This window comes from Pangasianodon hypophthalmus, chromosome 18 (assembly GCF_027358585.1).
Source record: "Pangasianodon hypophthalmus isolate fPanHyp1 chromosome 18, fPanHyp1.pri, whole genome shotgun sequence".
NCBI lineage: Eukaryota > Metazoa > Chordata > Actinopteri > Siluriformes > Pangasiidae > Pangasianodon > Pangasianodon hypophthalmus.
In genome coordinates, this window is record NC_069727.1 from 16,054,913 (window position 1) to 16,082,116 (window position 27,204).

At 38.9% G+C, this 27,204-nt stretch overlaps 3 protein-coding genes across 4 annotated transcripts in view; 1 reads left to right on the top strand and 2 right to left on the bottom strand.

Moving 5' to 3' along the window:
* The window catches only part of utp20 (UTP20 small subunit processome component), a 28,333-nt gene extending 19,468 nt beyond the window's left edge, over nt 1-8,865 (top strand). The window contains exons 41-62 of the mRNA XM_053241730.1: nt 18-331; nt 440-579; nt 1,004-1,160; nt 1,246-1,344; nt 1,428-1,595; nt 1,689-1,855; nt 1,949-2,090; nt 2,251-2,367; nt 2,533-2,703; nt 2,841-2,972; nt 3,733-3,843; nt 3,927-4,006; nt 4,732-4,801; nt 4,898-5,080; nt 5,178-5,309; nt 5,438-5,570; nt 6,324-6,511; nt 6,627-6,698; nt 6,791-7,120; nt 8,051-8,177; nt 8,278-8,423; nt 8,524-8,865. Coding sequence (XP_053097705.1) covers nt 18-331; nt 440-579; nt 1,004-1,160; nt 1,246-1,344; nt 1,428-1,595; nt 1,689-1,855; nt 1,949-2,090; nt 2,251-2,367; nt 2,533-2,703; nt 2,841-2,972; nt 3,733-3,843; nt 3,927-4,006; nt 4,732-4,801; nt 4,898-5,080; nt 5,178-5,309; nt 5,438-5,570; nt 6,324-6,511; nt 6,627-6,698; nt 6,791-7,120; nt 8,051-8,177; nt 8,278-8,423; nt 8,524-8,679 — 3,335 coding nt within the window. The 3' untranslated portion in view covers nt 8,680-8,865. The remainder of the gene's footprint in view (nt 1-17; nt 332-439; nt 580-1,003; nt 1,161-1,245; nt 1,345-1,427; nt 1,596-1,688; nt 1,856-1,948; nt 2,091-2,250; nt 2,368-2,532; nt 2,704-2,840; nt 2,973-3,732; nt 3,844-3,926; nt 4,007-4,731; nt 4,802-4,897; nt 5,081-5,177; nt 5,310-5,437; nt 5,571-6,323; nt 6,512-6,626; nt 6,699-6,790; nt 7,121-8,050; nt 8,178-8,277; nt 8,424-8,523) is intronic.
* A 1,095-nt stretch (nt 8,866-9,960) lies between these two features.
* On the bottom strand, nt 9,961-13,632 carry arl1 (ADP-ribosylation factor-like 1). Its single transcript, XM_026923382.3, has 6 exons — nt 13,489-13,632; nt 12,239-12,376; nt 12,053-12,134; nt 10,917-11,028; nt 10,657-10,835; nt 9,961-10,568 (listed from the first exon to the last, which is right to left on the bottom strand). Exons 1-6 carry the CDS (start codon nt 13,490-13,492, stop codon nt 10,538-10,540), a joined length of 546 nt encoding a protein of 181 aa, XP_026779183.1. The 5' UTR covers nt 13,493-13,632; the 3' UTR covers nt 9,961-10,537.
* Nucleotides 13,633-17,767: 4,135 nt separating this feature from the next.
* Nucleotides 17,768-26,977, bottom strand: tnnt2e (troponin T2e, cardiac). Of its 2 annotated transcripts, XM_026923367.3 has the most exons (18): nt 26,927-26,977; nt 26,805-26,812; nt 24,313-24,336; nt 23,788-23,808; nt 23,566-23,586; nt 23,252-23,272; nt 23,053-23,073; nt 22,845-22,865; nt 22,247-22,270; nt 21,891-21,912; nt 21,727-21,787; nt 20,828-20,944; nt 20,664-20,741; nt 20,429-20,542; nt 19,872-19,984; nt 19,662-19,752; nt 19,400-19,440; nt 17,768-17,956 (listed from the first exon to the last, which is right to left on the bottom strand). In XM_026923367.3, exons 1-18 carry the CDS (start codon nt 26,962-26,964, stop codon nt 17,911-17,913), a joined length of 882 nt encoding a protein of 293 aa, XP_026779168.1. In that variant the 5' UTR covers nt 26,965-26,977; the 3' UTR covers nt 17,768-17,910. The 2 variants fall into 2 exon arrangements, with proteins under 2 accessions (XP_026779168.1, XP_053097707.1); XM_053241732.1 differs by lacking the exons at nt 19,400-19,440; nt 22,247-22,270; nt 22,845-22,865; ... (3 more) ...; nt 23,788-23,808; nt 24,313-24,336 and adding an exon at nt 19,096-19,133.
* Between the last annotated feature and the right edge of the window lie 227 nt (nt 26,978-27,204).

Below are 27,204 nucleotides of genomic sequence, written 5' to 3' on the forward strand. Positions count from 1 at the left end.
TTTGTTTTTTATTTCAGAGCCAAATGTTCTGGAGGGAGAAGCAGAAGAGGAGCAAGCAGAAGTCATGGATTCAGATGAAAGTGACACGGAGGATGCCATGGAGACCAATGATGCTGATGCTCTTGCCAGAGAGACTGATGGAATGGACACAGGTGAAGGTGACTCCACCAAGCCCAAAGAAGCCACAGAGGCTAAGCCAAAGAGAGCGCCCCCTGTTGTTAGCAGTGGCCTTCCACAGAGTAAAGAGGAACTGGAGGCTCTCATCTCCTCCATTCATCACACTGTCACTCAGAGCATCTTGCCCAGACTACATAAATGCCTAATAGCCAAGGTTAGTGTTCATTTTTTCATTAGTTTTAGTGTCTTAGGTGGCTGGATTGTCTGTAACTAACGCTATCAGTGTGAAAAAAATGCTAATAAAATATGATTGTGTGCGTAGGTGAAGAGAGATGATGAGCATAAAACGGTGAAATCAAAGGAAGTGAAGGACGAGGAGGTGGTAAGAGTGCCCATCGCCTTTGCTATGGTCCGACTCATGCAGACTCTTCCACAGGAAGTTATGGAAGCCAACTTGCCTGGGTGTGTACTGTGTGGATGTTACAATCGTATGCTAGAAACTTTAAGTATTTGAAGTTCCCTTAACTGACATTAGATTAACAAACAATGTACTTCAGCATTAATACAATTACCAGTGTAACTATACACACACACACACAATGATCAGTGTGAACCAACATCTTAATGAATACTAATATAATGTGTTAAATTACTTTGTTAACATTACTTATGGTTTGTTAATGCTTTCAGCATTTTTGGTAGTGGTAAATGCATTAAATAATAAAGGCAAAGTTAATGTAAAGTGCTACCTCAGATAAAGGTAGTTGCGATATTTGTTTTGTAGACAGTGTTAAATAGTTTTGTGTATATACATTGCCTATTTTATCTAGTTGAAGGCAGTATTAAGTAGCATGCTGTTTATATATATATATATATATATACACAGGATACTCCTCAAAGTGTGTGTCCACCTAAAGAGCCGTTTCCAGGAGATCCGTGACGTAGCTCGAAACACACTGATCAAGATTATTGAGGCCTTGGGGCATCATTACCTGCCGTATCTTCTCAGGGAGATGCAGGGTGTTCTTGTAAAGGGTTACCAGGTAAAAATGACATAACCATCCTCTCAGTTAACTAAATCTACACTAGGTTGCACTGAAATATTTATTTGTTTACGCTGTTTTTCAGATCCATGTTTTGACCTTCACTGTTTACCATCTGCTCTCAATCCTGAGACCGTCCTTAAAAGCTGGAGAACTCGACCCTTGCTTGGACATTCTAATAGAGGTGAGGGATCCTGTCTGGACTGTCATGTATATATTTGGTTAAGTGAGTAGTATGCGATGGCTGATGTTGAGAATCTTTCTCAGATTTTCAACAATGAGCTGTTTGGCTCTCTTGCGGCGGAGAAGGAGATCAAGGGTATCGTTTCGAAAGTGATGGAGGCCCGTCACAGCAAGAGCTCGGACTCGTATGAGTTTTTGGCTCAATTCTGCAGCCAAGAGAGGGTCACGCAGCTCATCCTTCCGCTCAAAGAGGTAAGTGACCAATCAGTTGTAATTTTTGTTGAAAAAAAATTGAAAACCTTGTCCACAAGCATTTCAGTGACAACACTGGTGCATGACTGTTAGATTTTGGAGAAGACAGCCAGCCTGAAGGTGTCCCGGCGAGTGCACAGTGTTCTGCGGAGAGTTGTAGCAGGACTTCTGATGAATCAGAGCATGACGCCTCAGTCCATCCTGCTGCTGAGCCACGGCCTGGTCAGCCAGAGCCTGCCACTCATCACAAGCAAGAGCAAGTATGTCTCTCACTCTCTCTCGCACACACACACACACCAGAAGTAATGTCCTGTAGTTCAGTTAAAGTAACATGGTGTGTCTCTGTGGTTCAGACAGAAAGCTGCTCCTCCTCCAGACCCCCGACTGCCACCTCCTAGCTGCTTGCTGCTGCCTCCCACCCCGAAGAGAGGCGGAGAGAAGGCGGCCATAAGCCGCCAGACCAACATGCACATCCTAGTGGACACTGGACTGAGTGTAAGGACAAAAACATTACCTGATAGATCACTGATTTTCATAAAGGATGCTGAATGTCCCAGTTCTCTGACTTGATATCCTGTTGAATTATTACATTCTAAATACTCACATTGGGGATTGACTTTTTTTTTCTTTTTTTTATATCCATGTACACATATAGCTGCTCCACGGTAGTTTGAAAAATTCGAAGGTCAACTCCTCTGTGGCATCTGTACGGGAGATGTTAGACCCATTTGTCTCTCTTCTGCTGGACTGTCTCAACTCCATGCATGTCAAGGTCTGTCCCATGTGTCTCACTGAGACTGGCTTTACCTTTGGATGATCAGTAAACTTTGTTTGTATATAAAGTTTCAGCATGTCTTATATGTAACCCTACCCTGCTGGTGTGTGTGTGTGTGTGTGTGTGTGTGTGTGTGTGTGGGGTGTGCTTTGTTGTGTGTAGGTGATCACTGAGTCTCTGCAGGCCTTCATCTGGATCCTGAAATTTCCTCTTCCCGCAGTAGAGCAAAATGCTGACCAACTCACCAAGCAGCTGTTTGTCCTGCTGAAGGACTACGCTAAAGCAGGTGCAGGTCATGGTGAAAACTTCCACCTCGTCCAGAACTGCTTCAAGGTGCACAGACCTGCTGACATACACATACGTTTTTCTGATTAATTTAATTCTGGTTTGACCCTGCTTCATTCCCGTCTCACTCAGTCTTGTTTTTTTGTTTTGTCTTGTTTTTTGTTTTGTCTATTTCTGTCTTTTAGGTCATAACTGTCCTAGTGAAGAGTGTGACGAAAAACTGCATCTCTGATACACAGCTGCAAGTGCTGCTGGGATACGCTGAAGAGGACATCTATGATAATTCTCGTCAAGCCACTGCATTCGGCCTGCTCAAGGTATATTTTAGCACCAATATAAAATTGCATATTTATTAACTGATCTCACACGCTTACAGCAATCATTGCATACTTAAAGGGACACTCGGGGGGAGAAAGGCAACTGTTTATCCATCAATACGTTTGAACCTATCTACATGGCTTTCAAAGAAAATGCTACAGTAATGTTAGCTAGCTATGTTATATCAGTTTCTGGCCTAGGTTTTATTTGGAGTGTAAATGAAATTGCTTTAAAAATTTTCTCATAGATCTCTGATTTGTAGTGTTGACTGCACACTCATACGTATAAATCTTTTTTTTCTACATCCTATTTACATCCTATAGCTGTTAATTATTAGTTGTGAAATTGTACATTTTTGTCTAGCAAACAGTGAAATAATATCACAATTTAGTGTTTGGATTTTTTTGTTGAAGTGCCTACATTCTTTCAGTTCAATTAAATTTTATTTGTATAGCCCTTGTAACAATAGCCATTGTCACTAAGCAGTTTTACAGAAATGTGGATTCAGCTCTGTAATGAGCTAACCAATCATGAGAGTGGCAAGGAAAAACTCCCTGAGACAACATGAAGGGGAAAAAAAAACCTCGACTCATTTCTTCCGGGTGACACTGATACTGAGATTATAAATCATTACACTATATAGTCATATAGAAGGCAAATAGTTAAGGCAAATAAAGGCAAGTAGTTGCTTTGTGTGACATTTCTTTTAGAAAGCTGGAAGAATTGGCACTTGGTATAATAAATGCTCTGTGCTTTTAGGCGATCCTTTCCAAGAAGCTGGTGGTACCAGAGATGGAAGAGGTGATGAAAAAAGTTGCCAAACTGTCCATCAATGGCTCGAATGAGCAGGTCCGCGTCCGCTGTAGACAGGTCAGTAATGATAGCCCTCACTACCCTCCTCCTCCTCATCATCATCGTTTATGACGTTTCTGATAATATTTCTTCTTTTTCAGATCTATCTGAAGTATCTCATGGATTATCCACTTGGAAAGAAGCTGAGGAACCATTTTGACTTTATTGTTGCCCAGCTCACGTGAGTACTTTGCTTTAAAATGTAAGCATTGAACTTTGAAGACCAGCGAAATACGGTGCCAGTGATTTTTTTTTTTTTTCCCTCTACATTCCGGAAGTGGTAAAAAAAAAATCTGCTTAGTCACAAATGATCCACATGAACCACTAACATTTACCCAGTGATGACAAGCAGGCATGTCTGATTGCCTGTCAATTCAGGAAACCCTGCCTCTTGTGCAAGCGTTCATGTGCACTAGCTTTGGCAGTGCATATGCATGTGTTTTAGGGGTGTGGCTTTTGGAGAGAACACTAAAATAGGAATAAGGGGATGCATTTGTTAAGTTTGTTTTTCAAATCAGTTACATCCAGCTAATTTCTAAGGGGTCCCTGGAGGAGTAGTGGTTAGGCCTCGGTGCTCTCACTGCTGCGGCCCGGGTTCGATTCCCAGCCAGGGAACTGCCCCAGCCACTGGGGTTGTGTGCTACAGTATGCTCTCAATGCCGGTCCCAAGCCTGGCTAAAATTGCAGAGGGTTGCGTCAGGAAGGGCATCCGGCATAAAAACTGTGCCAAGTCAAATACGCAGACCAATGATCTGCTGTGGCGACCCCTAATGGGAGCAGCCAAAAGAGGAACAACAACATCCAGCTAACTTCTTCCAGAATCACTGAAAATACCTTTGTGAATTGAAGATTAACTTGGTTCCATTGTGTTGCTGAAAGATATTTAGGCTTTTCTCATTTATGCAGATATGAGTATGACACAGGGAGACAGTCTGCCCTCGAGATGATGGCCTTCATTTTCCAAACATTCCCTCAGGTATCACCTCACTCCTTGGACTATTGAATATTTATTCTTTCTGTGCAATCTGTAGCTGATGTGTGGGCTTATTTTGGTTGATGCTTGTGTCTACAGCCTCTTCTCTTGGACCACTGTGGACTCTTCTTTGTGCCTCTGTCTCTGGCTATGGTCAATGATGATTCAGCACGCTGTAAGAAAATGGCCTCTCTCGCCATCAAGTCATTACTGGGTCAATTAGACGTGAAGCACAAGAACTCCATGTTCACGTTGGTCAATGGCTGGCTGACTGGAGAGAAGGTGAACTAAAAACACACTGTTTTGAAAACTGATAAGTGGATATGTGTATAAAAAAAGATGATGTACTATTTTATTCTGTGAATGTATGAATATGTAGGTGGCTCTACGGAGATTGGGTGCTCAGGTGTGTGGGCTTTTTGTAGAAGCTGAAGGGGAGCAATTTGGCCGCAGACTGGATTCTCTATTGCCTCTAGTAGAGAGAGAGATCCACACTGCCAACTTTGAAGATGTGAGTATCAGTGTGAGAGATAATCTTGTTACCGTATAAAGTGTTAAAAGTGATGAGAAGTATGAAGTATGTATGCAAGCTAAAGGTGAATCTGCAAATCACATACAACTCTGTATTTTTTTGTTTAGATCGAAGAGGAAGAAAACGAGAAGGCCGCAGACAGGTTACTCTTCTATCATCTCGTCCTCATCACCAAACTTATCAAGGACTGTGGCTTCTTGGAGCTCCACAAACCAGCTGACACACTCTCTAGCATCTGGGGTATGAATCCACAAACACATACACGCACACTAAGGTCGTTTTCATACTTTCTGGCGTACATTTACACCCAGGATCAATTCTGGCTGCATTAGGAGGGGACGATGCTGTTATCACAGCACAATTCAGTGTCATGTACATTACGTGTGAAGTTTTTCTTCAGATGGAGGATATACAGTAGATAATAATCCTCCTTATTTATATAACACTTCAACCATGATGATCAGGAGCTATTGCTGTGTGTGGCATGCAGGGAAAAGCTGTGCACAAACTTTCTTGCCTCAAAAACTTTAAGAATAAACGCTTGCCATCACTGAAACAGATTTGTCATATCAGCCCTATGGAGTAGGGATGTGTCCTTCTGCCTTATTTTAATATTTGAATAGCTGCAAGAGTGGAATATACACCACTGAATTTTTGCAGTGCTGAGCTGAGTGATAGGTTCAGCTAAAGTTCAAGAGTTTTAAATTTTTGCTCCCGGCTTTACAAACTAATCTCTGGCAACTTTGTATGACTCTGAAAGCGTGTTCTCATATCTTCTGGGATGTGTGGAAAAAGGTGGAAAACAAGCCAGTGCTGTCTCAAAAAATAGAACAGATTTGTTTTATAGCTTAAGTCATGAAGAATTTTTTTCACTTTAATCCCTGGATTAAAGCGAACCTTGGCCCATGGTTTTCAGGCGGATCAGGAGCACACTACCAAGTGCATCAAACTCTTGAACTCTGGCGTAATCTCTAACTACGTTTACTCTTCTAGGTCACATCGAAGCACACCTGCGTTATCCTCACTACTGGGTTTGGCTGACTGCTTCTCAGATCTTTGGCCTGCTTTTTGCTGCTCAGAAACCAGAGGAACTGTTGTCTCTGTGGCACTCTGAGAGAAATGCCCCCAAAAACACTCAGCCTGTGGCTTCCTCTTTCCTCTCAACCAGCCTGGACAAGAAGGTGAGACTCTTTAAATCTCAGAGTCTGAATAGTGCCACGCTGGACAGTGTTATCATTCACTCTACCAGCTGCTCCAAAGTGACATCTGAAATCTTTTTCTGCTGTTCACTTTCAGATGAGGGAGCTTGTCTTATCGTTCTGTCACCAGCTGCAGTCCAAGTTCCTGGACATCACTGCTGGCGAGCAGGTAGGAACTCTCACCAAACCCGATTGAGCACAAGCCAAATACTGTCAGCAGTAATGCAGAGTAATGGGTTGATATATTATGACTGTCAACAGGTAATCAAGAATCTACTCTTCGTGGCCAAGGTGATCTATCTTATCTCACCAGAGTCTGACTTGGAGGAGAACGAAAAAGAAGAAGTGAAAGATGCTGTGGAAAAAACAGAGGAGGAGAACCAGGATGGAGATGAGGAGCAGGATGATGAGGAAGACGAGCAGCAGCAACAGCCGATTTCAGAGGAGCAGGATGAGGAAGAGGAGCATCAGCAAAAGAAGATTATAGAGGAGCAGGAGGACAATCGGCCACCTTCTCTGCTCTGGATGATTAAGAAGCTCACGCTGCTTGCTAAGAGAGAGGCAGCCAACACCCCCAAAGTTCCAGTGAAGGTGAGCTATTAAATAAGTTACTACACAATACTCTTCTCCCATCTCTGATATAGTTTACTGCTATAAATAAGTGTTTGTTACGTTTTGTAGTGGCGCTTCACATTACCCCTTTTGACTAGTGCCACATACTCTGAACAGATGAGAAGCTTTTTTGAATTTGACATGAGAAAATAACCCCATATTTCTTTGTGCAATTTCTTTTTTTGTTGTCAGTTAAAAACACAGCTTGTGGTAAAGATTTACTAATCAGACAAGAGACGGAAAATAAAATGGGGGAAAAAAAATCTATGAATCTTGAAAACTGTCCCTACAAGTGGTACAGCTAATATCTGGTCCTTTTTCAGCTAATTTTTCAAGTACTCGGTTCCGTGTAACACATTATATGGCCAAAAGTATGTGGATGCCTGACTGTTATCCCCATATGTTATCCTTCCCCAAACTTTTGCACACACAATTGTTTGGAATGTCTTTGTATGGTTTAGCATTACAGTTTCCCTTCAGCCAGCATGACAATGCCCCTGTGCACAAAGCGAGCTCCATGAAGACAATGGTATGTGGAGGTTGGAGAGGAAGAACTCGAGTGTCCTGCACAGAGCCCTGACCTCAACCCCACTGAACACCTTTGGGATGAACTGGAACACCGACTGCACCCCAGACCTCCTCATCCAACATCATGCCTGAACTCATTAATGCCCACAGCCAAGCTCTAAAATCTAGTGGAAAGCCTTCCCAGAAGAGTGGAGGTTATTGTAACAGCAAAGAGGGACTAAATCTGGAATGGGATGTTCAACAAGCACATATGGGTGTGGGGGTCAGGTGTCCACATACTTTTGGCCATATAGTGTACTTTGCTGGGTCCACGTCCAGACGAGTTGTACGGGGTGACTGAGAGTGTTGATAAAAAGTTCGTTTTTATTTCATTTTTCTCAGAGAACATGCGTTTTCAAGTTCTTGGGAGCCATAGCTGTTGATCTGGGCAAAGAGCGTCTCGGCCCCTACCTGACTACCATCATTGCTCCGCTCTTCAGAGAACTGGACAGCACGTATGCAGACCAAGGTATCTGTTACTTTTATTCCTACCACTCATTGGTCAAGAGTTGTTATTTATTCAGTAGGTTTCATTTCCTGATTCTTCTAATCTGGTTTGATTACTTCAGACCCCACACTCAAGAACCTGGCCCAGGAGCTCATTGAGCTTCTGAAGAAGCTGGTGGGTCTTGAGAAGTTCTCGCTTGCCTTTGCTGCTGTGCAGAAGGAGGCTACACAGAGACGAGCCTCACGCAAGAAACTCCAGGCCCTGCAGGTGAGTGTCTCAGTGAAACCATGCTCGTTGTAATAGTTTGAATGTGAAGCTTGTTACTGTGTTGTTGCCATGGTTACCTACTTTTCCTTTTGTTTCTCAGGCTGTGGCCAATCCTGACATTGCTGCTAGGAAAAAGATCAAGAAGCACCAGAAGAAAACCGAGGCAAAGAAAAGGAAAACTGAATTTTTACGGCCAGGACACAAAGCAAAGAAAAGCAAACGCAGTTCACTCAGAGACTTGGCTATGGTTCAGTGAAATCTTTCATGATAAATCTTTTCATTTTAAATAAATTACCCTTGGAGCTGAGAGTGTAATTGTATCCGGTCATCATGATTTATAGATGCAATTGTTACCTGGATGGTGTTGCATTACAGCTGTATTACTGTGTGGAGTTGTGCAGTTAAATGTACAATGTTTTTTATTAAAAGAAACGTATATGGATTCAAAACAGAATAAGATCAGCCTTATTGTTCTTGGGTAATTTTTCCTGTAGTGCAGTGTAATCCAGAATAATGCTAAAATTACTAATGGGAGAAGACAATAGCTGGTTTCCAAATGAAGGAGGATGTACAAAGTGATTTCATTTGCATTTGTTTCAGTATTAAAAGCACTCACACTAGAACACATAGGAAATAAAAAAGCGATGAATAGATGAAGCCCTAATGACTCTAGGACAATATGAGAAGTCATCAGAAATGAAGGATGTATTAGATATACCCATATGCAAATTATCTATAAACTAAACAAAATATAGTTATGGCTTTTAATACACTAATGTATAGTCAAAAATCTACCTAGTTGATATCCTACCATCATGTGCTATAAGAATTATCATTAATACGAGTTCGAGATTGATAAATTGTCTCAAGTTGTAATTTCAGGTAAGAACTTAGGACATAATTTTAATACCCAAGTTTCTGACTTGTTACAGGTCTTTTCATTTTTATCAAGGTTGTAAGAATGCACCTTTTTCAATGATTAATGGTAGGCAACTCTTACTTCCTCTAAATACCTTACTTTTAACAGTCACTGATTAACTTAGAAACAATGGTTTACATCAGTTACCATTGGTTACATTATGCACTTATTAATGGTAGCAGCGTTAAAGATACCAAAATAGATCATATGCACTAACACGTTAATGTTAATGATGCACCTGAAAGCAAATACTTTGTAATGTGACTTTGCAAGTGGGAAATATGAAACATCTGATGAGCAAGTGAACACAGCATTAGTCCTCTTGATCCGTGACTTTGATTTGCACTTTCGTGACTCAGAATGGTATAGAGATGAGAACGGCTGACTAAAGGCTTCCCCATCTCTCTCACGACTTTTCAAGGGAACAAGCAACACACGCGCATGCGTACACGCCTCCTAGGCTGCAGAGACATTACAAGCGAACTGAAAATATTTGAAGCATTAAACATGGAAATGAAAATGCACAAAAGGATTAGTGTGATTCATGAGTTTATGTTTTTGATTAATCATTAGTAATGACATGATAAGTTCACCTCTTCAGTGTGATAAACCATAAACTACTGTTGATACCAGATTTATTTCAGTGTTAACACAACAAACAGTATCGTCCACTGTGCATGCTTGAATATAAATACGCAATGACAAATCCACTGCTTACAAACAACGATTAGTCTTAAATAAACAACCCATTAAAATACCCAGGTGTAGTTAGATACTGAAGAAGCAGAAGAAGAAGAAGAGCCTTTCAACAGTCTGGTACCAAGCTTAAAGGGGGAAAGACGAGAAGCAAAACTCTACGATTATGATACTCCAATGTAGTGGATATGCCTTACAGGAAGAACGGGTCTAACTGACGTCGTTATGGATGAATCGGCACAACTATAGGACCGCCGTGCTTCCTAGAGCTCAAGTGCAGAGTCCATATGAACCGCGAACCAGTGGATCTGCAGTTTTCCGGCTGTACTGATGCCCAAATGTTCTGTCACTGCAGCTTCATTTTAAGTAAAGGGTACAAGAAAAATGGCTTCACAGAAAGGGGAAAGGGGAATGCAGTCACTGGTCCAAAGGGCACCAAAGTCTTTCAACAAGAAGTCAGAAGATGCAGAAGTATTTACAGGGAGTGGTGCAAGTGCAATTACTGTCGGCTCTTCAGAGACTCCACCAACCTGTGCAGAAAAATGCAAACAAATGCTTCAGTATTCAGCAAACACAAAACTTTTCATTTGTCGAAACACTCCCTTAGGACATTCATACCATTCCATGGCCTCGTCCAGGCCTGTTCCTTTGGTGGCAGAGGTTTTGAAGATCTGCCACTTCCTGTCTTTGAGTGCAGGTAACCCCAGGGAGTTGGCCACCTCAGTGGGCGTCATGGCTTGCTCCATGTCCTGTTTGTTGGCAAAGACAACTAGGATGGCTTTCTTCAGTTCTTCCTCCTGCAGGAAGAGAAAACATTAATGCCATCGAATCTACATGAGGTAACATAATCCAATTCTATGACCGGTTATCTCCTCTACCTCCAGCATAGCCACCAGCTCAGACTTCGAGATACCCATCCTGTCACGGTCACTGCTGTCCACAACGTAGATCACGGCATCTGTGTTGGAATAATAGCAGCGCCAGTACGGCCTGGGAAACACAAACACCAAGTATGATCGCACCCATCCCACTTTTAATTCCAGCTCATAGTACCAGCTAATCCCTGATACCGATACACTACCGTCATCCTCACGTTAACCAGGCCGAGCTTCTCTAATTTACTAAATCACTGCTGCCAAATTATGTGAAACATCAGAGGAGTGACAGCTGTGTGTTGTTTACATGCAAGAGCTGTTATTTCAGGGAACACATGTTGACAGAGTAAAATACTCTTCTTGCTATTTAAAACATTTAAAACAGAATACTCATAAGAAAAAAAAAAAAAGGAACCGTTTAAATCACAACCAGAATGTTTCGTTCTTAGTAAAGTTTCCAGCTTGAAAGCCCTTTCTGTTTAGGGAAACACTCAGTGGCAGGGTTCTGCAGAGGGACAACCCAAAACCCTTGCATAATTATTTTCCAGACAAGAGCGAGTGTGTGTGTGTGTGTGTGTGTGTGTGTTAGGGCAGAAAATAAGGCAAAGTCTAAAGACAACTGATTTAGAACCTTTGTGTTTTGGGTCTATGTTCCTTTGACGACAGAATTTCATTTTAAATCAATACGATTTTAAATTCATTTTCTCAGGCTTGAAAAATGAATGCCTTTTCATTTACATTTATTAATTTAAGAGATGCTTTTATCTTACAAATGAGGAAATACAAGTGAAGCGATATATCAAGCAGAGAACAATACAAGTAGTGCTACCATACAAGATTTTTAATTGAGTGCTAGAGGAGCAAAGTACACAGAGAAGAGGTGTAAGAGCCAGTGGAAGTGCAGATTTTTTTTTTTTTTTGAGTGGGGACAAGTTAAGGGTTAGTTAAGTGAAGGTTGTGCGTTGGAACTGACATCAAATCGTGAAATCCAGGATCCATTGTTTAAGGCTAGTATCAGAATCTAGACACTCATAACTGAATCAGTCCATCCCTGATATTAAAGCAGAAATGCCAGAAAGACTGCATACTTAAACAGCAGCAATAATATAAACTGAACAGAGTGAACGCGTGCTTCTTACCTGATGCTGGTCTGTCCACCAAGATCCCACACTTGGAACTTCAGGTTCTTATAAGTCACAGTTTCAACGTTGAAACCAATAGCTGTGTTTGGAAAGCGAAGTGTGAGTTATACAAGCATGTTCCCTGACCAGTTAATCATTTACAGCTCATAATTGGTGATTGTTCTCAGTGATGCAATAACGTACTGGGGATGGTCGTGACGACTTCTCCAACTTGCAGTCTGTAGAGGATTGTGGTCTTTCCAGCACCGTCCAAACCCAGGATAAGAATTCTCATCTCTCTGGTGCCGAAGAGACCCGAAAACAAGCTGGAGAAGAAACCCCCTGCATGGAAACAAACCACAGTTACACGTTTTGTTCATGAATAGCTCTGAAAGTGACAGTATCAGCTGGTGAGATAACATGCACTGAGATTTTCAGTTCTTTCTGTCAGCCACCTCGTTGTCCGGAAAGTTGTTTTTCTGTTGTAGTTTTTTTTTTTTCCACCACAAGTCAGTGAATGCGTCATTTCTTGGAACTTTTATTCACAAACAAGATTCCTCCCACTTTCATTCAATGGATACAATCTATACAAGCATTTTAGAAAAATAACACAAAATAGCAACAAATATTAGATCTTTCTACATCACTCAAGCTGTTTCTGTGAAAAACTGCACCGTGATTTGGGCAAACAGGAATTGCATCTAAATGAATCAGTGAACGAATCTGAACAGACTCAAATGATTCAGGCTCGAAAGCCACAGACTCAAAAGATTCAGGCTCGAAAGCCACAGACTCAAAAGATTCAGGCTCGAAAGCCACAGACTCAAAAGATTCAGGCTCGAAAGCCACAGACTCAAAAGATTCAGGTTCGAAAGTTTCCGACTCAATAGTCTCTGATTCAAATGACTCAGGGATTTATTTGAGCACACACTGCAAAATGTTTTGATTATGATGCTAAAGCTTTAATTTCTGCATCTCAACATGTTATAATGATAAACCACACTTCAATCTTACAGTGACTGCTAACTAACTACCGACACTAAATGAGTTAAATGTAGCTAGTTAGAGCAACTCAAACTCAAAAGAGTCCCAAATTGCTCCATGCTTTCTACATCTGGGTGAAAAAATAATGGCACCCCCACCCTAGCTAGCACACCAGACTTCCAACAGGGAGCCGTTTGATATTCTTTACACAAGCAGCGAATTAAATAGCACATTTTATCCTGACTTTATGAAATAAATTTAAACCAAAGCGCTGAGCTCTTCATCATTAACCTAGTGTAAGAACTAACTGCAATGTAAATAACCACACTACCAGGCTAGCTCTGTTAGCATGTCCGCTAGCGACAATGCTAAATTCCACTGATAATAGCTTCTAATTGACTTCAAATTAACATAGATTCATGAAAGACTTCTTAGATACAACTAAATGTTTTAAAGAAAAAAAAACATACCCATTTTTTAAAATAAATACCCCGGGTTCTCTGCGGAGAAGAAGAAGAAGAGCAGGCTTAAGCTTCGTGGTGAGAGCTTCCGTCTTCGAAGTTTTAAATGACGTGTCAATGAAGGATGTGTACGAGTGTCGCAGATTCGCCGATCTTTATATACCTACTTCCGTATAATGGCTGCACATATGAGCTATAAATCAGATCATATGTAACGTGAGGTCTACGTAATGCACAATTTTTACGTAGAGTTTGTCTTTTATCCACGGTCGTAGATTCGTTTATTCACTAAAAAAAAAATAATAATAAAAAATAAAATAATAATAATAAAAACAAATCCCAGAAGACTATTTTGTAATGGACTGCTACTGCAACCAACAGCTTACTGTTAATGTTTTCTATTTAATTTAATGTAAATGTGTAGAGTTAAGTTAATAATAATGCAGTTTTTGAATCAAATGTCATTTGGTCCATCTATTCTGCATAAAAATTATATGAAATGGCGCCCTCAAGTGGCTAATGTTTATGAGCCAGCTTTTCTGTATAGGCTACATACTGTATCTCCATCACAAAGTACGAGTGGTTCCTCAACTGGGGTGCTGAGTATCTCCATCCATCCATCCATCCATTTTCTGTATCGCTTATTCTACACAGGGTCACAGGGAGCCTGGAGCCTTTTCCAGGGGACTCGGGGCACAAGGTGGGGGACACACTGGACAGGGTGACAACCCATCGCAGGGAACAATCACACACACACTTTGGAAAAGCCAATCAGTCTTTGGACTGGGGAGGAAACCAGAGTACCTGGAGGAAACCCCTGAAGCACAGGGAAAACATGCAAACTCTGCGCACTCAGGAGGTTGAATTCTGGATTGTGATGGGTCAGAAATTTTTCAATTTATAAAATTCACACAACGTCAAACGTATTCTTTAACTATAAAAAAAATTATAATTGCTGTGGTGTATGAGGAATAAAACACTTCGGGACGTGCTGTTAGGAAAATAATCAACCTCAGGGTGGTAACAGTAAGTCTGCTACACCACAGTATTTTACTGAAACTATCTGACACAGAGTGTTTTATTCCTTAAAGATCATAGGTGACATAATAAACATCGTAGAGTGAGCTTTAATAAGTGAGCTTTAAAGAGAAGTGAAGATTTATAAGAGATTCAGACAAACCGCAAAGAGCCGGCAAATAATTATGCAAGAATCATAATTAAAAAGACCAAACAGATTTGAATAATCTTTTTATTCGAACCACAAAACCCAGAAGTGTGAGGCAACAGTGCTAATCAGTGAGCCTTCATGCCCTGGGTGCTGATATCACATTAATTAAATAAATTAAAATACTTCAAAACTACATATATATTTATTAAGGTCTGAATCAATTTAATATCTCGTGCATCATCCAGTTTTTCTGAAGATCATGGGAAGAAGAAAAATAAGTTATTTCATTCTTTCTTTTCCCTTTATTTTTAGTGATATTGTGAAATTGACTGACTTGCACTTTGCAAGTACAACCCTGTTACCCAAATTATAGACTAAATGTAAATTATTACATTACAATAAGAGTTTATTAATGTAAAGTAATTCATTACTTATGTGTTGTGTCATTAGCATGGATTCTAGTTAACCACATTTTGTGTATTTGTAAATTCTATGCTAAAAAAAAACTTAAACCTGTTACTTTCAACTCTGTTACTTGTTTAAGAGCAGAATGCAGCAATTATTAGAAACCTTGTACAAATGAAATAGGTTAAAACATTATTGAATGGTAAAATGCACGTTTTCTTAGATTTAATGTTGAAAACAGATTAAAGTTAAGAGTTAAAAGTTACATAGTGGACTCGCTCATATATTTGAGCTGATCAGAAATATTTTCGATGAATGTCATGAGCATTTCCAATCATATACATTTTCATTTAATTATATTTAGTAGTAAACACAGTGTTCATTCTCATTTTAATCTTTCTTTATTTTTTAGTTGAAGTACAGTGGATATAAAAAGTCCACACACTGCTGTTAAAATGGCAAGTTTTGTGATGTAAAATTTACAACATATAAACATTAAAAAAAATTTACAACATATAAACATTAAGTGAAAAACAATCAGAAAAATTTATGGAAAAATAAAAAAGTTACAACAACCTGGTTGCATAAGTGTGCATAAGTGCTTTTATAATTTGGGAAGTGGCTGTGTTCAGAATGAACCGATCACATTCAATCTCATGTTCAAAAGTAATTATCATACAGCTGTCATCAATGAAATTATTCTGATTAACCCCAAATAAAGACCAACTGTTTCTGTAGGATTTTCTTGACATCTTCTAGGTTTCATCTGACTGCTGAAGCCATGGTCTGCAAAGAGCTTACAAAGCATGTACAGGGTCCCACTGTTGAAAGGAATCGATCAGGAGAGAGGTACAAAAAAATTCCTAAACATTAGATGTACCATGGAACACTGTGAAAGCCATCATCATCAAGTGGAGAAAATGGAGCACCACAGTGACATCACCAAGAACAAAAATCCCTCCAAAATTTACAAAAGGACAAGACAAAAACTTACCAGGGAGGCTGCCAAGAGACCAACGGCAACATTAAAGGAGCTGCAGGAATATCTGACAAGTGCTGATTTCTCTCTGCATGTGACAACAATCTCTCGTATTCTTCACATGTCTGGGCTATGGGCTAGGGTGGCTAGAGAGAAATTCTTTCTCAAAAAAAAAAACCATCCAAGCCCAACTAAATCACCCCCAAACCATGTGCAAAATGTGTTATGGTCTGATGAGACCAATTCCAAATAATATATATATTATTATATTATATAGTATAATAATTCCATAATTCCAAAAGGTATGTTTGGTGCAAAAATAAGCACATCACTAAAAGAACACCATCCCCACGGTGAAGCATGGTGGTGGCAGCATCATGCTTTAGTGCTGCTTTTCTTCAGCCAGAACTGCAGGTTTTTATCAAGGTGGAGGGAATCATGAATAGCTACAAATACCATTCGATTTTAGTGCAAAACCTTCAGGTGTCTGCTAGTAAGCTGACAATGAAAAGGAATTTCACCTTTCAGCACAACAGTGACCCAAAGCATAGATTCAAATCAACAAAGGAACGGCTTAACCAAAAGAAGATCAATGTTTCTGAATGATCTAGCCAGAGTCCAGACCTGAATCCAACTAAAAATCTGTGAGGTGACCTGAAGCGAGCTGTGCACAGGAGATTCCTTACAATTTGATGGATCTAGAATGTTTTTGCAAGAAAGAGTGGGAAAATATTGCCAAGTCAAGATGTGCCACGCTGATAGACTCTTAGCCAAAAAGACTTAGTGGTGTAATAAAATCAAAAGGTGCTTCAACAATGTATTAGTTTAGGGGTGTGCACACTTATGCAACCAGGTTATTGTAAGTTTTTTCTTTTTCTTTTTTCCCTATAGAAGTTTCTGATTGTTTTTCACTTTATTTGTATACTTTGCAATTTCACATTAAAGGTGGGAAAAGCTCTGACATGATTTATCTTAATTTCATTCTTTTACCTGCCATTTTAACAGGAGTGTGTAGACTTTTTATATCCATTGTATATTGTGTAACACAGTAATTTGTACTGGAGTTGTCACTACAGTATGTTGTAAATTAGGCTGATTTTCAAATAACATATACTGCTAATTATTTATTGGACTAATGTGCTTTAGTTAATCCTGATGCAGCTCCTCTTGGTACAGAGATACACAGATAAATTGGACCTCTGAGGAGAAATCTGGGTGCTACAGCAGTACACTGCAGTATGTGCAGTACACTGTGTTGTTACCTGCATTGTCTGGGGTATTGATTTTTTTTTTATTTTATTGTAACTGTAGTTTTAAACACTGTTTTTTCATACTTTCTATATTTCCTGTAGTGTATAATAGGTCAAGGCACGATATTTCCTATCTTTGTAAACATGAGTGTGGAGGGGATGACAGTAATAATCTACATGACCTGAAGTTCTTAAACTACGTGTTTGAACCGTGACACACCTTCTGCTTCTGTGGATAGTCCCCTTTGGATACCTTAAATATTTACACCTCCCAAAAATAGCTTAGGCCCAAGTCTCCCCCTCGCTTCAGTGGATACTTCAGTATAGATTTGTATGTAAGAACAGCTGCTGCAATTTGAAAAAAAAAAAAAAAAGACGGCCCTGTGCAAATCTGGGGATTCTTAGTTTGTGATGCATTTCCTTGTATGAGCATAACCATAGCAAACACACTATAAGGGAAAAAAAATCAAGCAGGGAGAAAAGCAGTACAACAAAAGATCTCTTTACTGTCTTTATATGAGCTACATGTGCTGTCAAACAATACAGTAGTTCAGTGTGATTGTTGAATGTGAGTAGATGGCACAGATTTAATCTTCTGGATTCCTGGAACACCTCAAGTGCTGGGGTGTTTACCTCAGCCTGCCACCCATCTTGCCCTTGCCACGACCTTTGGCACTGCACAGGGAAAAAAAAAAAAAAGTAGTAATTACTTATCTTATTTGGGGAATGTACCTAATTACTGCAACATCTGGCCATGATTGAGAAAGACACTTAAATGGATTAATAATATTTCAACAGATATTTTGATTGCTCCTTAATATCTGTTTTAAAACTTGTCTTGAAACAGATCAATGTATAAAACACTAATCTAATATAAGGAAGTACTGTATGGAACAGTACAAGAAACAGTAAGACGGATCATTCCTATTTAGATAGACGAGCCAGCTATATCCACCCCTGATACATAACTTTATCACTAGGCACTAGGTCTTTAAAGCTAGTGAGGAATTTTAGAAATGGTAGAAATAAAATACAAGATACATGTGTTAAGATTAGATGGCACCCACAACCCGAAACCCAAAACCATATTAATATTTATACATGCAAAAAACAGAAAACACACCACTTTATGTCACTTAGAAAACACAGCAACTCCATGTCATTATGTTCTTTTATGAATTGTTTCTAAACCATTTATTTGTTAATTTTTTTTTTTTTTTTTTTTTACAAAAGTAGATTAGTCGCTTACTTTAAACTTACCGTTCCATCTGAAGATCCTCACCTCTGGCCAAATAACAAATCCAAATGTCTAGACTTTTTCTAATGACTATTAATTACACAGGTGTTAAAGCTCTGTATCGGAAGTACAGTAGTCTAAATTTGTTGAGCTACTCAGCTTAATATGTGCTAAGATGTCTTGTCTAAACATTTTACAGTGGACAGTAATGCAGAGAGTGAAGGAGCCACTAAACTGGTCATATTAGGATTACATTTACGAATCCTAAAGATTTTTCCCCTTCAGTGCCAGCTTGATTTTGGGATTGAGCTGGATCACATGCTCCGAGCTCGCTCCTCTGGGCAGCTGGTGGTCTCAGAGTGTGTGGGCCAAAAGACTTGCTGTCTTGAGTGTTCATGTTCAATGCACTTGTCAATCTAAATTTAATTGAAAACCTGTAATAAAAGCATTTATATGCACTACACTATTGCACTATTGACTAGCTCATTTCTGAATGACAAAAATGTCAGGTCTTACTGCCAGCCCACGGCCCTTTGACCACTGGGGAAAAGTGACCAGTATGGCTCAGTGGACTTACCTCTGGTGATCCTTGACTCGAGCCAGAAGCTGAGTGATCTGTAAGGGACACATACGGAAGCCTAAGCATAAAAGACAACACGACATATCGCCGCGAGCAGCAAGGAGGGAACCTGTGGATCCGAGGACATCCTCATGTGCACGAGAAGCCGCCCCTGACCGAACCCTACCAGTCACACCTGCCTTTCACCTGCAGCCACAACCAAGCGAGCAAGCCTCCAGACCCGAGATAAGAAGTCTGACCACAGTTACTGACAGCAGGCTACACAAGAGTGAGGTCACAGTCCTCACAACCAACTACTTACAACTTTTGCTGTTCATTGATTCGGGCCTGGAGAAGAGTCATCTGCAAGCAAGTGACAATTTTAGACAGGCACGCCAGTGACGCCTGTGTGCATTGTTATAAAATGGATTCTTTCCTCCAGCTATTTGACTGGTGGTGACCCTGTGTCTGTTAATATCTTTTCAAGTCATAATTGATCCAACTCTACCACAGTATAAGGCAAATTATATAACAGTTGTAAAATTCAGGTGCTCACATGCATATGAAATTGATGAAGCACTTACATCATATTTCTGTCTCTTAAGTTTCTCACTGAGGTCGAACTTCTCCGCCTCCAGCTCCATCATCCACTGCCACAGCTCGTTGGCCTTCTCTCTGTGGAATCAAGTAACACACTCAGACATCAGACATTTTCAAAACCTGATCTGAGAGCTCAATGAGCCACTGAGCAAATCTCTCCATGTGCCAGAGGGAGTCAGGGGGCAATGGCTCACTTCAATTTATCCTCAGACAGATGGTCAATGTTGAGTGGCTTCCTCCTTTCAGCCAGGATCTTTCTCTTCTTCTCCCTCTCAGTCTGTTTCTTTGCCCCTTTACGACCCTCCATCTGTCAGGAAGAAAAGTCAGAATAAGATGCGCAGGCTGCTTCAAAGTGAAAAGATCTGACATCAATTTAATATCAAAAGCATTAGATGTTGGAAGGGCCAAGTATTGAAACGTGATAAAAATAATAAAGATATAATCGACTGAGCCATATATTGACATAAAAGGGAGTCTTCTTGTTTCCTATTTCACTATTTATTCCATTAGGTATTTCTCCCAGTCTCTATAATTCAATATCTATCAGCATATACAAGCCTAGAAATATAATTAATGACTGGGACAACTATGAGGCCAAATTTAAGCACTACACATTCATATCTGAACTTCATACAGGATCAGCAACAGCTTACACAAACTTGCAGTATTCAGCCCTAAAATAACACTAGATAACTAGCTATTTTAAGCATCTCCATACAATTAATCACTTTATTACTTCTGTAGTTCTGACCTTCTGCTGTATTCCACCATACTGGTGCGTCTTGTTGGTGAGAGCCTTCTTCTTCTTGGCGTCCTCATCCTGCTTCTTCCTCTGTTCTTCCTGCTCTCTTCTTTCCTTCTCCTCCTGCAAATAATAGTCAATAGATTTGTTCTTTCATAAGCTCGTCTCCATCCTTTCCATCCTTTCTCCCCAAGGTTCCTGAAAAGTAAGTCAGATGTGATTGTCTGGAAGACGTGTCACTCACCGCCAGACGGGCCTGTCTTTCCTTTTCTTTCTCTGCCCGGATCCTGTGTTGTTCCGCTCTCTCAGTACGGCGCTTATCCTGCACACAGTTCCAGTTAAAGTGAGCAGTTCGTTTCTAAACAGTCCTGCCAGACCAGGCCATGAGTGGTCTTGTAGCATACTTACAATCCTGTTGACCAGAGCAATGAGCTCCTCCTCATCCTTTTTCCTCTGGATGAAGTGAGCCTCAATCAGGGACTGCAGTTCTGCCAAATCCTTTTCCTGACGCTTCCTGTGAATGTCCTGTTGCGCACACACACATACATACAAGCATACACATGCACACATATCACTACACTTATGAGATCTTGAGGTAACTAAATTACCCAACACTCTATACGTTAACTAAACCTAACCTTTACCAGTTAGGACAGTGGTTCTCAGAGAGGGGTTTGGGGATCCCCAGGGGTCCAAAAAGCATAGCCAGTGGGCGTCTGCAATTTTTTAAATGCAGTTACATCAACCTATCATTATCAAAGTTATTATATTTATTATCAAGTTATTATGGCTCACTTAAAATGGATGGCTTTAATTCAAACCTAACCTGAGACCTAATGTGCTCTGCTGATGGAAAGTTCAGAAATAAAACGCTTTATGGGTCTAATAAATATATAAAATATTATTGTGCACGTTAAATAATGTTCATAAAATAAATCTATACTGAGCAGGTCTGTGGAATTTATTTTACAGTCCCCGGCTACAAAAATTTTGAGAACCCCTAAGTTACAGCAAATAGCTCTTTTTTTTTTAATTTACTCTTTTAGAGTTACTGGTCACTGGAAATGAGCACTCTTTACAACAGTGGTGAGATGAAAAGCATCTCAGATCGCAAAACACTTCAAACATTTAGGTTGATGGGCCACAATAGCAGTAGATTTCATCCGTTTCCATTCCTGTCAGCCAACAACTGCACGTGTAGATGATGATTTTTCAGTAGTTACTCTCCTATGCACATAGTACAATATAGACACACTTTTTAAACTATCTATTGGCTATTTTGGATTATTAAAGTATAATAAACTTACATCAAAATCCACTTTCTCTCCCTCTGGAATCTTTGGAGCTGTAATATTTTGCATGAACATCCTAAAAAAAAGTTTTTCCATTTTAAATTACTATGAATGGTTTCGAGAATATGTCAAAAATTGCAATCATTGAAAATGTTGAAATAATTGAAAATAAGTCTTACTTTGGCTTTGGTTTCGTCTCATCTAAAACAAGCAAAGACATTAGCATTAGTATTAACATTAGCATTGGACTTAACAAGCGTACTGTATACACTTGACCAATCAATACTGCAGTTCTAATCTGAATAGAAGATGTGTTCATTAGCTACTTCTTTCAGGAATCATTTAACTTTGCTGATTTAAGATGGCTGTAATATTATAATATTGAAATGTGAGTTTTAAATCGATGATAAATATAAAAAAAATAGTTGGCTGGTGAACTGAAACATGAAAATGCTAAGCTCCATCTTGAGCTGTTAGATTATGTTGTGCAATATCTAACAAAAGCAAGTCCTAATAAAGGAAAAAACTGAATTACCTGTGGCCTCCTCCTCAGCTGGAGCTAATGTTTACAATAAAAAATATTCATGTAGACATATCATGTGCATTTCACAAATCACAAAAACTTGTAACAAATATAATCAAACAATTTCACAATTTTCCTAAATCTGTATTACTTTTGGAACCAGTGACAACCCAATGTTCTGACTGGCGATGTTCTGACAGATAATAACACTAATAAACACTGTGCATTATGGGATGCAAGATGTCTGCATCCTTGACCTACATGCAAGAGCCCAGCATGCCTCAGTGATACAGTCAGGATACATTCTATAACATCTACAACTACCAAAACTTAAACAAGTTCTAAGTGTGGCTGTTTGTGTGGTGTTCACAATTTATATGGATAGAAATTATAGTAATTCCAGAATAAGCAGCAGAATAGGAGATCTAATATGAATATGTTATTTGTATGTCAATGGATATGTGTGATTAGTATTTGAAAAATATAAAGTTAAAAAGTTGTATCTGCTCTGTATCTTAAAACTTTATAGTGCAATATTTTAAAATCAGAATTATTAGATTCAAGTTTAGAACTCTAGGGTTTTGGGATGAGTAGGAGATAATATCATTACCTTCTACTTCAGCTTCTGTTTCTGATATGAAAACATGAAAAATGCATATAAGACTTGGAAATGTAATTTTATTTTAAGTGAAGAATTTATTGCATATTGTTATGCACTATACACTAGTACGGAAGAAGGATAGCAAAACAATGTCAGTGTCATAATGGCTGTATGATGAACATGGGAATAGAAGGCGAGTGCATAATTGTGCTGTTACCTTCTACTTCAGCTTCTGGTTCTGATATGAAAACATGAAAAATGCGTATAAGACTTGGAGTTGTGAAATCTAAGTCTGAAGATTTTATTGCATATTATAATGCACTATACACTACTATGGAAGAAGGATGATGATGGCTGTCATGATGGCTATGTGATTAAAATGTTAATAGTAGACGAGTTAATAAATGTGCTATTACCTTCTACTTGAGCTTCTGGTTCTGATGTGAAAATATGAAGAAAATATGTAAAGATACAGGCTGAAGTTTTAGGAATTAAGTGTAAAGTCTAAAGGAGATCGTAATTTAATGTGTTACATGCTACTTCAACAGGAATCTATGTACAAGCATCTGTGAAGCATGAATCTTTAGCATAAAATGTAAAGTTTGCATGATTTTTTTCCCCTAGTCTCTCTGAAACTGCTTAGTAAGCATTTAAATACTTGAAAATGTTATGTCTAAGCATGCAGTGAAAATTTTATAGTTACAATAATGTCTAAATCATGCAAAGTTACCTTCATCTTCTTGTGAAGGTGCTATTGCAAGAAGATAAGATGAAAGTGGAAAGTGGACGCGATGAATAAAAAAAAAATGATATTGTAAACAGTGGATGGCTAATGTCAGAAAACCTTACAGTAGTCAGTGTGATCCACTGACTGTATAAATGAATGATTGCAAATACAAACATCCAAATGTAAGCTATATGCATATAAAAAGGTGTAAAACATATGCTTTACCTTCCACTTCAGGGGGAGGCACTATCATAAAAAAATAAGATTGATAAAACTCCAGTAAGTGAACATTTAAAACAGGCTTAAGCATAATAAGAAAATAAGAAAAAAAAAAAAGTTCCAGAAGAAAACTAATGATACAACCAGAAGGTCTTTCTAAATTTTGTCACATTGGAAATGTAAAATGATCACCAATGTGTGTGTCACAGTTCACATCATGCAATATCACTACAGATTGATTGTGCAGCGTTATTCCTTATGAAATGACACATCAAAATACTGGATTAAAGTGTGACCATTAGTAAACTGGACAGGTGCCAGTATGCAGCGTGAGCTATGACCAAAAACAGCTACGATGACAGGGACAAGATTGGGAAGGATTTTGTGTGTGTTCAACAAAACACAAAATGAGGGTACCATACGGACCAGTGTTACCTGAACACTCTATAAAGGATGAAGAACCCAGTGGTGTTAAATGTGTGGACACAAGCATGCAGTTCACAGCAAGTCAACATAGAAGCACAGCTTTACCTTCTTCAATGATTTCCTCCTCAACTGAGTGGACATAATTGGGATTAGTAGATAATTACAGCCAAAAGCAGAAAAAAAAGTTCATTCTATGAAAGTTCAGTTGCAGATTTGTCCAAATGAAGTTTCTTTCACACGTTACGGCATTGTTAAGCTGTCGTGCTGAGATAACTGGTTATATTAAATTGTATGATTATGTATAGCTTAAATATGAAGCGCATACACTTATCACCTTCGTCAGAACATTGAGATCCACAAACAGAGATCATATCTTGAATCATTTTTATTGCATTTCATCTCATTATGTGGTAACAATATTATTTGCTTTCCTGTAAATTAATAAAGGAAACTGGCAGTCATTCTGTATATGTCATGAACACTCCCTCTTCATTACCACACATATAGGTATAAAACCTAAAAATGTAACACACACTACAAAATATACTATTTAACTAAATTTTGACCCCTAATGAGTTCCTCAGTTTTGTCCCTCCTTTAATGGAAACTTTAATGGTTCTATGTAAAACCCTATAATAGAGTTAGAAATAAAAATAGTAGAGAACCCATTTAATTCAGGCAAATCCCTTAGGGATCTTTTTTTTTTTTTGTGAGACTGTACTGTAGATATTAGGTTTGGGAACCAAACCACATAGTCTGCTCCAGAATTATTGGCACCCTTGGTAAAGACGGGTAAAAATGTTATAAAAATGTCTTTGTGTTAATTAGCTTAATTTCACTCTGGAAATATGAGATAAATGTAACCTTTAATTGAAACAAATTTATTCTAAGGAAATAAATTCCTTATCATTATCAAAACACATACTGTTAACCAAATTTCATAATTTTATAACCAGTTGGTGCAACCTCCTTTTGCGAACATAACAGCACTATTGGAGTCTTCTCCTATAATGATTGATAAGAGGAGAATACAGAGCAAGGAATCTGAGACACTCCTCAGTACAGAATCTCTCCACATCCTGTAGGTTCCTCTGTGCTCTCATGTGAATGTTCCTCTCCAATTCAGCCCACAAGTTTTCAATAGAAGTTAAGTCAGGGGACTGGGATGGCCATGTCAAAAACGTGATTCCGTACGGACTTGGACATATGTTTTGGATCACTGTCCTGCTGGAAGAACCAGCCACGATCCAGCTGTAGCTTCTTAAAATCTCCTGGTATTTCATGGAGTCCCTTATGCTATGAATCCGAACAAGGTTCCCAGGGCCACTGGACAAAATATCACTCTCCCAAATAACTGATCATCCACAATAGTTAACAAAGTGGATTAGGTTGTTTTCTATAAAACCATCATATTTTTTATACTAAACCCACCTTGAGTGTTTGTTGCCAAAAAGCTAATTTTTTCCTCATCTGACCATAGAACCATGGTTCTACTCAAACTGCCTAGCAAACTCCAGGTGCTTATTTTTCTGGTTAGATGACAGAAAAGGTTTTCCTCTGGCATGTAACCCAAATAATATGTTGACATGTACATTGTGTCTAATTGTAGATTTGGAGAACATCATTTCACCAAGTGTCCAAATCTACAATTAGACACTATCTCCATTCCAACAAACTGTTTGGAGACTTTGTGCAAACATCTTGGTTGCACCAAGATGATCCTTGGAGATATTTTTTGCCTTTCTAACGATCCTCTTCACTATGTGTGGGAGCAAAATACAATTGTGCCCTCAGGCAGGTTCATTACAGCGACGGTTGTTTTACGTTTTAACTCTAGCCGTAACAGTGGATCTGGAGATTTTCAGGCATGCAAGCATTTTTATAGCCATTGCCTGATATACGAAGGTCAACAGAGCTTTGTCTCATTTCATTTGTGTATTCTACTTCTATTTGTGTATTCTAAGTATAACATTTCATGTAGATGAATGAGTAAAGGAATTTGGTCTCTGTGTCACCTCATACAATATTTCTACCCCAGTGAAACAGGGAGTCATGGATGTCTTCCTAAATACACAGTGAACTTATATAAGTGCCAATAATTCTGGATCTGATGTGTGATTGTAGTGACATCTTGCACTTACACCATCTGGATGATGTACTATTAGATAGAGTACTACGTGACTGCTTGTGCATCATGGTACACTTAAAAAAAAAAAAGGTAAATCTAGAACCCTTAATATTTCTTCAATTTGAATGCTCTATGTAGAGCAGAGTTTATTTTTTTTAATCAGAGATGGTTTCAGGTAGAGTCCATTTACAAAGCTAAGAACCTTTAACTATCCCTTTTTTAAATGTGTGCATTTCTCAGCAATTATTTCCAATCAATGTCTATCTATTTAATCGTTGTCCATTCTATACATACTGTATATACTTCTTATGATTACAGCAGAAAATCTAAAGCCACATCAAGCTTAACCTCTGAAGGGACCAATTCCCCTTTCATACAGGATTATTAATTAATAGATAAATAATAATTAATTAATATGAAAGAAATCAAGCAAAGAAGATTGCAAAAGTGAACTTTCCAGCAGCCTTACCTTCTTCCCTATGGAATCAGAGCACAACAGATACACAGAAAGAGAAGTAAGGTGAGAAAAAAGGTAATATTACGGAGGGAAATAAAATGCTAAAGAAAATGTGGCATTATGATGATACTTACTGCACTTCCTCCTCCACCACTTCCTCTGTATCAGACATGGCTACACAGTTCCTAAGTGAAATAACAGACAAATCATTCACAAGAACATTTAAAACATTTTAATTTGTTTACCAGCTTTTGATGAAAGATCATTGTGGTAATCTTGGTGATCATTGTGGTCATCATTTGTGGTAATCTTTCTGGTAAACCTTTGGTTACCATTGAAAGAATACAAGTACTATTCATTCAAAGGTCTGTCCAGATTTGCTCAGCGAACATCACTGAGCGCTGAACTACTT

Excerpts from the sequence above, each read along its gene's own strand:
- arl1 (XM_026923382.3), bottom strand. Across the intron at positions 12,135-12,238 it reads AGTCGTCACGACCATCCCCA|CTATTGGTTTCAACGTTGAA; the intron begins GTACGTTATTGC and ends TTCCAAACACAG. Across the intron at positions 10,836-10,916 it reads AGCTGGTGGCTATGCTGGAG|GAGGAAGAACTGAAGAAAGC; the intron begins GTAGAGGAGATA and ends CTCTTCCTGCAG.
- tnnt2e (XM_026923367.3), bottom strand. The coding sequence starts at position 26,964 with ATGTCTGATACAGAGGAAGTGGTGGAGGAGGAAGTGCA. Across the intron at positions 20,742-20,827 it reads TTGCTCTGGTCAACAGGATT|GATAAGCGCCGTACTGAGAG; the intron begins GTAAGTATGCTA and ends AACTGTGTGCAG. Across the intron at positions 19,753-19,871 it reads CTGTCTGAGGATAAATTGAA|AGAGAAGGCCAACGAGCTGT; the intron begins GTGAGCCATTGC and ends TTGATTCCACAG.